The sequence below is a fragment of the Perognathus longimembris genome, chromosome 2 (genome assembly GCF_023159225.1).
Source record: "Perognathus longimembris pacificus isolate PPM17 chromosome 2, ASM2315922v1, whole genome shotgun sequence".
NCBI classification, from domain to species: domain Eukaryota; kingdom Metazoa; phylum Chordata; class Mammalia; order Rodentia; family Heteromyidae; genus Perognathus; species Perognathus longimembris.
In genome coordinates, this window is record NC_063162.1 from 88897142 (window position 1) to 88908493 (window position 11352).

The window sequence follows — 11352 nt, forward strand, 5'->3', positions numbered from 1 at the left end:
TCTCTGGAAATTCTTAGGTTTCTTTCAAATTCCTCTTATTTCCCTTAAGAAGATGATACATAAGTGTAATTTCCCCTAGTACTCTATGTCCCCAAGAACTGAAATGTCTTATATTAGTGGTTATTTAAGTATGCTTCTTCATTTAATAAATATTTATTGGGGCCTCTTTTGTTTAGTTTCTGACCTATGAATTTAGAATACAAAGACAGGTGCACTAGTGTTTGTTTTCTTAAGGAATCCATGTGTTAGCTGGGAAGAAATATCCATGGTAGACACTTAGAAAGAAGTATTACAATTGTTTGAGGAATCCAGAGGAGGGAGGCAGAACTACTAGTTATTGTTTGGAAGCTTGAACATTGCCATATCTTAACTAAGTGGTTGTATGACCTCAAAGGCTTTCATTGTGCCATAAGTGTACTACCTATGTTAGAGTGTTTTGGGATTTTTCTACCTATATCTTTCCATTCCCTGGGTGGTAATAAAACACAAGGTTAAAAGTAGGAATCTGGGTCATGTCTGTAATCTTTGCTTCTCAGGAGGCTGAGATCTGAGGATCCCAGTTCAAAGCCAGCCTGGGCAGGAAAATCCATGAAACTCTTGTTTCCAATTAACTAACCACTAGAAAGCCAGAAGTGGAGCTGTGATTCAATTGGTAGAGTGCTAGCCTTGAGCAAGAAGGCTCTGAATTCAAGCCCCGGGACTGGTGTCTGCAGATATACTTAAGAGTTCAAATCTGGGCTCATTTCAGATGGATAACTTACTCTCCTATACCTAGAAAAGACTGATGTGATGGATGCATTGCATTTAGCATGCAAGTAGGTCCTTCATTGTATCATTCTCTAGGTGTTTATACTTTAAAAATTATCTTTAATTAGTTGTACAATGAGCTTTCAATTCAACTATCAGTTTATGAGTACAATGCATCTTGATTGCATTTTTAATTAACTTATTTATTGTTAAAGTGATATACAGTGTTACTCCTTCCATCTTTCTCTCCCATTTATTTTAACTCCATGTATCCCCTCAAATTACTGAGTTCCATTTTCACATATTTACATTTATTCTATCGTGATTTTATGTGACAATATTCCTTTGTCAGTAAATTGTTAAAGCTCAAGAAAGGATTGTTGCTCATTCTTTTTTGGTCATTCTGTAACCATTTTGTCTTATTATATTTAGCTTCACACAATAAAGGCTTAATTGCTAATTAAAAAAATAACATGACCTTTTGTGTACAGTGTAAATATTGTTAAAAATACAATGCAGACATTACTTTAAAATGTGCATAAATTAGCAATTTATTGAGGTAAGCTTATACATTCCAAAAAATGATCTGGTTCTGAAACAGATTATCATTTCAAAACCATCACATATAAGATTCAAATGGCACTTTATAAAAATTATAAATAGCAATCACATATAAATTAATTCATATTTAAATTATCAATAAATTAAAAATAATTAAAATAGTGTCCTAATGTTCATACTGTCAGTTCTTCGTAGAGAACAACATAAGGTAGATCCCCAGTGGTCAGGGATGGTTCTGTCCTGACCATAGGAAGGAATGCCCATATACTCATAACCTTAGCTGCCCTGCATTACACTTTCCGAAGAACCCTCTTACTGAACTGCAGAAATTCCTCAAGGCTGCCCAGGACAAGGTAAATTGTCATGTTCTTCTCCCACTCATTCTGTGACTGTAGCCTGTTCACCAGGATAGCATTTGCAGTTGGGCTAGGGAAGACAATTTCAGTTTCATTTACCTGGAGAGAAAAGAAAGGAAAAGATTGTTTAAACATAAAGAAAATCCTTTGCAATGGAGATATGCTCTGGACTGTAGAAAAATATTCAAATTTGGGTCAAAGAGACTACTCTGACTCATCCAAGTCAGGGAAAGTACTTTTGCTCTAACCCCACCCTGAGAAGGACCCTTTCATAGCAACTGAACTATTCTTTTGCACTTTGTCTCCATTAGATGGTAGGCATCCAGAAGGTACCCCCCACTATCTTAATTTGTTTTCCTCTGTGTTATCCAAAATAGTATCTAGCACATAATTATTACTTAATAGCTACAGGCAATATAATGAGTTCTAAATATTGTACTTTTCTCCAGTTTTCTTCTCAACTATTCATCTAGCATCTGTTGAGAGTCAACTGATTGGTAGTGTAAAGAGGACTATAAACATCTTTCTGTAGGCCCACTGGTATAGTGATAGTAACTTCTGTAAGGCTTTGAACTTATCAGTGTGGTCCTGGAATAATGTAGCATTGACATCACCAGGGAGCTCTTTGGAAAAATGAATCTCATGTCCCAGTCTGGACCTGCTAAATCAGAATATGCAGGTAGACAATCCTGAGGGCATTCCCATGCAGATTAAAGTATGAAAAGCCTTAATTTAAGGCAAACAACTACAAGTGGTAGAGGCAGGATTATTAGCACAGGGATCTTCTCTTTGCTTTGCTCATCTACTATCTCTCCATTCTCTGCCTTTTAATACCTAATTGTGGTGATGACCAAAGCCCTTCGCTCCCCCTTTTGCAGTCTGCAGTTTGTGGTTACTTTTCTGCAGTACAGTAGCAAGAATGTAATTTGGAAGCAATTAACTTTTAAGATAAAAGGTTTTTAAAATAAAAAGGTTTGAGACCTTAAAATTCACCATCTCCTTCCTCTGACTGTTTTGTTTTAGAACATTGGACAGTCAGCTGTTCTTTTTTAAAATATCTGGAAAATTGAGGCACCACTTAATTTTAAAGTTTTGTGTTCTTCTTTTATAATGGTTCATTGAGTATAGTTAGATGTGCTTTCTTCTATTTATTTTTTCTCAGCTCTTAAGCTATTGGAAATGATGTCAAAATCCATGTCACTTAAATAGTTTTTAATGGCTATGAATGTTCTTTGCAAAGGGAGCCAAAAAGCAAAAACAAAGAAACAGCAAAAACAATAATAACAAAAAAGTTAAACTATGAGGAGTATCTCTCATTCACATGCAGCAATAGTTGCTGAAGCAGGTGGGTAACTCTGAGCTATTAGGTGTTCTTCTGAGCCTCTCTCTTCCCTTCATCCCTCCTGGGAAGCACTCACCTCTTTTATCAGGAGTTTGAGCACAGTGTCGCTGCCACTTGCCACATCTGCGGCTTTATTATTTTTCTCACTACTCTGAAACGTATTCTGTATGTGCTTTAGGTAGATCCGAAGCTCCAGAAGACCAGAGGTGACTTTCAGCAGGCAGGAGTCCTACAAGAAGAAAAGTAGGAAAGTCAGTTATTTCTAGAAGACAGAATCGGTTTGAGACCTTAAAATTCCCCATCTCCTCCCTCTGACTGTTTTGAGCATTTAAGCATTTTGTTTTACAACATTGGACAGAGTCAGCTGTCCTTTTTAAAAATATCTGGAAAATTGAGGCACCACTTAATTAATTTTACCCAAGGCCCAACAGACACTAGAGTGTGGCAGTGGGGTCCATTTGGAATTCTTAGTGCTTTACTTCCACTCCTGTCCTTGCCATGGTTGGCCTAAACCCATTTTATAGAATAGTCAGATGTCAGTGAAGGTTATCTCACTGTCTGGAAGGTGAGGAGTGTGGAGAATAACGTCAGCCGGGAGGGTGGGCCTAGATACTACCAGGCCTAGGCCTGGATTATGCTAGGGGCAGCCAGCGGGAAAGAATGGTCCTGGACCATGTTACTGTGCATTTTTAACATTTTAGAGTTGTGAAAAGTCCCAACACAGAGGAGCCCCACCTGTTCAAAGAGAAACTGTCTTTTTAAAAAAGTTTAAGCTAGCTGCCTCATGAAATTTATATGAAGTTCTTTACATCTGTGCCATTCTTTCTTACCAGCCTGGGTCTATCTGTATATAGGCAGTGCATGCAAGAAGAACTGGATAGGAAGTAGTTGAAAGTAAATAAGACAAGTTCATACCCTATTATTTCCAGATTGGGAGCATCCATCTGGAACCTCTGGAAGGTTCATATCGTTTTCTGACATTGCCTTGTCATTTTCGACACAGTTTTCCTCATTGCCACACATCTGGAAAAAAATACCAGAATTGTTAATCCAAAAATTTTATTTCAAAAACAAAATACCACTAGAGGGCTCCAATCATGTTCTACCACACCAGAAAAAGGAAGTTACAACCCATTGGCATCTTGGCAAGCAATTTCTAGTAGAATTAGGCACTCTTGGGCTCAGTCCCAAATCATCTATGGCTATAGGCATATTACTTATCCGAGTCTTGGTGGCCTTCTTTCTAAATTGGGAAGCATCTAATGCCTCCCATTTTTGATTTGAGGATTACTTGTAACATTTAAATGAAGTGCCTTATATAATTAAGTACTTAACAAGTGACAGAAATGTTGATGATAATTCAGGACAAATATGACTTAGCCATAGGATGTTCTGACTAGAATGATCTGTGAGATAATGCAAATCCATAATTTTACAAATAAATTGGTAATATACAAAGGTAATATTATCCCAAGGTTACAAAGCTGGTTCAACAAAACCAGAACTGGAGTCTGGTTTCCTATCCTACCCCCCATGTTCTTTTCTTTTTGTCAAACACAGCCTAAATACAGGTGCCAACTGGTGGCCAACACGTGTAATCATAGCTACTTAGGAGGCTGAGATCTGAGGAATGAGAACACAAGAGGCCCCAGTACCAGTACAAAAACAACAAATTAACAAACAAACAAAACCAGCTAAATCCCCTAGAGATCTGATGGTGGAAGATCTTGACTGGAATGACCCTGGAGAGTTCTGACCACTAAGCTTAAATAACCTAAAAGTATGAGAACTACCTTGAGAGGCTGATCATTCATTTCAAAGTGGCACTTTGCTAAGGTTCACAAAGTTCAAAGGACAAAATGAAGCTTGACAGGCCTTTCTGGTATTGATAAAGGAAGCTCTGAGAAGCAATGACCTGATGTAGAGCTGCAAAGACCCAGAAAATACGGATTCCAGCCCCATTCTGTATTTTCCAGAAAAAGAAAAAACCTCCTGAGACCCACAGCAGAGAAGAAATGTAGAACAAAATCTAGTCTACTTTTTGGCATCAAATTTAAGGTGCCTCCAAACCCCACAGAGACTTTTGCAGGAGCCTCTGTCCATATACAGGGGCAAGAAGAATGCCCTGTATCCCTACCATCAAGCCTACCCACCTCATCTCTCAATTCCTTGATTTTCAGTAGGGTGTATGAAATCTGGTCTTCAGCTTTTTGTGTAGAGGCATATGTTGGTCCATTTGAGGTAGTATTGTCTGTGGCATCTTCTCTTAGGACTTGTGAGGCGGGGAAGGCAGTAGCAGTCACCAGGAGCAGCCCCATGAAGGCAAGTGGATGGAAGGCGCCTGTGTGGAGGAAAGGGAAAGCAATGAGTGAGCTGACAGCACAGCTGGGAGCCCGCTGCTGGCTTCTGGCCAGTCATCAGCCCTTACTCCTCCCTCGCACCGGCACTCAGTAGCCCCGCCAGAGGGCGAGGGATTCCCTTCACTTACTTGTGGAGAGGAACTTCATAGCTGTTCCTGGAGGGCAGATGGATCTCTCTTGTTCCTGGTGGGCTCAAGAGCAGAATGAGTCTCTGATATCCCCAGTCTCATATTTATTGGAGTTGAGACTCTGATTTTGAGACTCATGGGAAAATCCCACATTTGATAAAAATCTTTGTGGGGGGGGGTGGGGCCAGAGTGGGTGGGGCTGATTGGAAACCTTATTACGATGATTGTGCAAGTGACGTTGTTTAGCATTGAAAGAATCACAACTTGGGGGGAAAAGTGTGGCTTAAGTCATCCTCAAGTTAGCCCTGAGAAGCAAAATCATTCTTTTACTTTCTTCTTCCTTTTTTTTTTTTTTTTTGTGACACAGCACTTCAGTAATACTTGAGGAAAAAAGAAAGTAAAGCTGTAATCATTCACAATCTTTAATGAAGAAGAAAAGAAAGAAACTAAAGCTATGATTTAAAAACACAGATGTTGATTACAAGACTAAGTGGCTATCACTTAGTATTCTACTTGTGAAAAAAATCTAAGATGTTCAGATAACAGTTTTCTCAGATAGCATCATGGACCCTTAACCTGGGATTACGCAGAAGGTGACCCTGCCAGTCATCTCAGAGCTCTGATTTCCTGACTTTCACCATACCAGTCATTGCAAAACTGCCAAATTTTGCACAGTTATTTTTTTTTTTAGCAGTCTCGAGTAGAGTGTGCGGTGTATGTATAAATGACTCCTTTTTTTTTTATATACCAATGCATGTGCCTGCTTTCTCACCTCTTCCACCCACTTCAGAGAGTCCTGCTGTCTCTGGGGTGGCTTCTTGGGGATCCACCTGGTGAGGACTTTGATCTCTGTGCCACAGAGTTGTTCTATGCTGTCTGTCCTGTTGCTGCTTTTGCCCATTTCTTTCTTTCTTTCTTTCTCTCTTTCTTTCTCTTTCTTTCTTTCTTTCTTTCTTTCTTTCTTTCTTTCTTTCTTTCTTTCTTTCTTTCTCTCTCTCTCTCTTTCTTTCTTTCTTTGTTTTTGTTTTGTTTTTTTTTTTTTGCACTTCTGGCTTCTGTGCAGTGTGGCTCCCCAGTGTACTTGCAATGTTTGCAGTGGACCAGCCTGCTAGAGCCCTCAAGTTTCTGAAGCTCATGTGGCTCATGGCATAAATGAAGAATACTACTCACCTCTTTGATGTGGATGTCAAAGGAAGACCTTATGGTATTCTTGTGCTTTTCACTGTAGGACTAGATTTGAATCTAAAGGTGACATATTACTAGGCTCAAAGTCAAGCTTTCCCCTCCAACGTGAAAGCCTTCCTTACTCCATCAAGCTTGAAAAAATTCTCTTTTAGAATTACTTCTCTTACAGAAGGGTTCCTGGTCTCCTGCATATGATGGTAGCCCTACCAGTCTCCAGATAGCATTGAGGGTGAAACTAGGCCCCTTATATGACACCAAAAGCATTATTTACAAAGCATGGTATTAGCATCACAACCATCTCCTCTGCTTTGCAGAGATCTCTTCAAGAAGATTTTCAAAACAATGACCTTTTCTAGGGCATTTAAAAAGCATGCATCAAATTGTTTTCTTGCTATTCAGGAGGCTGTGATATGGGAATTGTGGTTCTGTGCCAGCTCAGGCAGCAAAGTCTGTGAGACTCTTCTCCAATTAAACACACACACACACACACACACACACACACACACACACACACACACACACACAGAGAGAGAGAGAGAGAGAGAGAGAGAGAGAGAGAGAAGTGCAGCTATAGTGGAAGAGTGCCAGCCTTGAGAACAAAGGCTCAGGGCCGCACATGAGTTCCAACCCCAGGACCAGCACAAAAATAATACTTAAGTTTTGTTTTGTATATAATTTGTTAGGACCTGCCTGTTGAAGAAAGTGAGGTCACCCATTTTTTTCCCTATTTGTCTAAACAAAGATAGCAGTCTTAGTTTTTTTTTTTTTGTTTGTTTGTTTTGTTTTTATTTTTCCATTCCCGGGGCTTGAACTCAGGGCCTGAGCACTGTCCCTGGCTTCTTTTTGCTCAAGGCTAGCACTCTACCACTTGAGCCACAGCGCCATTTCTGGCTTTTTCTATATATGTGGTGCTGAGGAATCAAACCCAGGGCTTCATGTATATGAGGTGAGCACTTCACCACGAGGCCATATTCTGAGCCCCAGCAGTCCTAGCTTTATGGGGAGTTTTTACTTTGAAAATGAAAATGGAAAAGGGTGGTCAGTGGTTTCATTTTTAGTGCTTTTGAGTCTTAAACATCTTGCACATTTTTAAATATTTGAACTTAATTACTCAAAACAGCATTCAGATTTACCTTTTTTAAGGAGCATTTTTTAAAAAATTGAAGACAGATATCCATGAAAAAACTATGGAAAAGACACCAGGATATTCAGGGGAAAAAAAGACTCCATCCTTTCCTGGCCTTTTCCCCAGAGGAAGTGCCTAGACCTCTGTTGACCTAGTCTGACCTAGTCTCGTCAGCTCCCAGCACTCACTTCTGCATATACTTTATCAAATGCAGATAGACACACACTGTAATTTTCAATAGTCTAGGTATGCCATATGATGCTTCCTTTGGAATGTACCTGTATAGGCTCTTGAATCTCATAGCTTGGGTCAAAAGCCCAAGTCATACTTATCTGACCTTGGATGAGTTACCATGAGAATTTGTAACCTTGTTTATTTATCTATAAAACTGAAATAATAACATTTCTTCCTTTATAGGGCTGCTGTGAAGACTGAATGAGGTTTGGTGTTAAACAAAATCCCTGGGGCATAGTAATCCTGGAAACAGGTGTTAAATCTTTGAGACATTTGGTGACTGGAACTTTTGCCTCAGGAACCTCTTTGAGCATAGCTGTTTCATCATCTAATGTCTTGTGTAGGAAATTACTATGAAGGACACAGGCCACTTTGCCAACCATTTTTTTTAAAAATTAAGGCATTAGGTAAGTTCTGCTGAAAATTCCTTATGGCACAGAGTGAAACACTAAAAGGAAAAATTGTCTCTAGTTTGAGAACATAATGATTCTCAAACCAGGTCCCTTGATTTAGATAATTAGCTAGTTGTTCTTGCTCATAGTCCTTTCCCAAGACCATCTGCTGAGTATCTTCTCTATGCTTGGCCATCATTATTATTTAAGTTCCTGAAAGTGGCTCTTGACCAAAGGGGTGGTGGAGTGGCTGACAATGCAGATCTTGTGCTTCTGGCAGCCAGCAAAAGGCAGATTGTAAGAATGTAAGAGGGTTCTATCTGCCCCTGTATACCACCAGCATGAAGTTTTGTTGGTTTCAATGCCTTGGACTGGCATTCCTTGTGGGAAAAATGGACTCTTCCTTCTTGCAAGGCATTAATGCAATGTCATAATTCTACCATGATAGCTTCCTTCTTTTATATCTTAATAAGTTTTCTGTTTGGAGAAATATCCTTATATTTTGTAAAGATTTATTTCTCTTTGAGTAGCTTTAAGTTCATGGCAAAACTGAGATGAAGATCCAGAAGTTTCTCAAATACACCTTGCTCCTAAGTCTATGCCACATTTTAGTATGGATTAGTGACTTGGAAAGGCCACTGGATTATCAGCATTTTCTAACTAATGTTTTAGTTGCTGGATTGAACCATTGCTGGCTTGAAGTGACTGCTAACTGAGACGGAGAGAGGAAGGGTAAATGGGAAATGTCTTTTGCTCCTTTTACCTCTATATAAGAGCTGATTGTGTCCTTTGCTTCTATCTGCTTTCCTACATTGCGGTAGAGTCCAGTTCAGGGGAATCATAAATACATGTGAGGTGAGGAAAAGAATTTCCACTGGGTACAGAAATGTTCCTTACATCTCTTCAGCTAAGTTCTATATTCTAAGGGTTAGAGATGGGTGGGTCTGCAGATTAACAGGAGTATCCTAAAGAGGAAAGGGAAGTCACTGGGTTCTAGAGAATTGTAGCTGCTGTTAGAATATTGTTTTCACGGCCAGAAGCGGCGCTGTGGCTCAAGTGGCAGAGTGCTAGCCTTGAGCGGGAAGAAGCCAGGGACAGTGCTCAGGCCCTGAGTCCAAGGCCCAGGACTGGCCAAAAAAAAAAGAATATTGTTTTCAATTGTCCTAAAGGCAGAAAAATCTCACCAACAAATACTGGTTGATTTAACAGCTTCTGGGATAGAGCCCCAGAGAGCAAATGTCATGCTGAAGGCTCTGGGAAGTATCGTGATTTGGGAAAAGTGTTGGTATTACTTGATGAGAGATTATTGGTGCTGTATGTTGTGTCTATTTGGAAATAGCAGGCTGATTCTGGAAGACAGTGAGGCTAAGAGAACAAAGCTCTTGATTGTCACCAGCCTGATCCAATAGTGGCCCTGGCCTTAGAGCTCTGGCTCTGATATCCCACTCTACTTCCTGGTGACTTCATGGTCTGGCTTAAGTTTTTCTGAGGAGGAAGGTATAGCCAGCTCCTGTAAGGCTAGGCAAGGGGTGCTTATTCTCTGGGTCTCATCTATTCTATATCCTCATAGTTTTTCTGTATGTCGAGTTACCTTCTCTTGCCCAAGTTCAGGCATTTTAAGGGAAGTTGCCTCTCCTGAATCAACAACACAGACTCTTTCTGTCTTATGACCTTCTATACCCTTCCATCTGAACTCAGAACCTGACTAGAAGAGACTATCTGATTATAAGATGTTGATAAGCTGACTTCTTTGAGGCTCTTAGGTGTTAAGAAATTGTGGTGATTTGATACAGCCCAAGGCAAGGGAGACCCCTGAGGCTGAGCTTTTGAGCTTTGTCTCTTTCCCATAGGTAGGGTCAGGTTTCCTATATTGCTGGCTGCTGATTCTGCTTTACAAGTAGGAAATTTCAATTCATTTAATCTCACGAGTCATTTGAACCATCTCTGGTTTCTCCAAAGATCTCACTTCTCTGAGTTTAGTGTCATAGATAGAAAGGACACATGCAAACCACTGGCTATTTCCCCCCACTCTTTCCCTCAAAATTAAGGTACTAAGAACCCATTTGAAAGTATCACATGTAATGGCAAGACCAGGGGATTCTGCTGGCCTGGTTATGATGTATACCATCCCCTTTTACTGCCCTTTTGCCTAGCTAATTGATATAAGGAATGTTGTCTTAGTTCCTCTGAAAACAGTCTCCTGTATGTTCTTGCAAGCTGAATTCATGAAGGTAGGCAAGGCCTCGCTATTCTATACAGTAAAACATTTTCCATGAAAACTTTGGACATGTTGAATACTGTAACACTGTACTTCTGAGACATTGGTTTATTATTATTAATTTCTGAAGATAGGTTCACCAGAGTAGTTTAAAAGGTTACAGGAGAATTCAGGCCCAGGTAAACAGGTCATTGAATCATATGTAATTTCTTCAGGCTACTTAATTTTGTTTTATGTATCGTGTGTGTGTGTGTGTGTGTGTGTGTGTGTGTGTGTGTGTGTGTGTGTGTGTGTTAGGTCAGAATCCTTGACTTACAGACCTACCATGGACACAGCTACATAGGGTGCTGCCTGCTTTGTGTTAGGTTAGCCTTAGACATCTGAGTACCCAGAAAGCCAGGAAGCCTAGCCTCTCTGTCAGCTGTCACTCTTCTACAAGGCCTATTCGTCCTCCTGTGTTGCTAGGGCTGTGATATTGTCTCCTTCAAGGATACTGTAGGATTACTTCTCTAGATCCCTCATTTGGAAGCCATGTTTCTTCTGAGCTACTTTCCTGTGGAGATATGAACAGATGAGATGTGGTGATAAGAGAGAAGCTATCATTTGCTTTCAGGAGTCAGCCTGGCAAGTGATCAGAAGCAGGCAATGGCTTTCAATTCCAAAAGATTGGTTTGAGGACATTGTGCATAACAAACTGCTGCTA

The 11352-nt window shown here is 40.0% G+C and overlaps 1 protein-coding gene across 1 annotated transcript; it reads right to left on the reverse strand.

The window, feature by feature from the left end:
- Positions 1–1487: 1487 nt before the first annotated feature.
- Positions 1488–5546, reverse strand: Il6 (interleukin 6). The gene is made up of 5 exons (XM_048337323.1): positions 5495–5546; positions 4878–5347; positions 3922–4029; positions 3083–3235; positions 1488–1829 (listed from the first exon to the last, which is right to left on the reverse strand). Exons 1-5 carry the CDS (start codon positions 5511–5513, stop codon positions 1599–1601), a joined length of 981 nt encoding a protein of 326 aa, XP_048193280.1. The 5' UTR covers positions 5514–5546; the 3' UTR covers positions 1488–1598.
- Positions 5547–11352: the final 5806 nt, after the last annotated feature.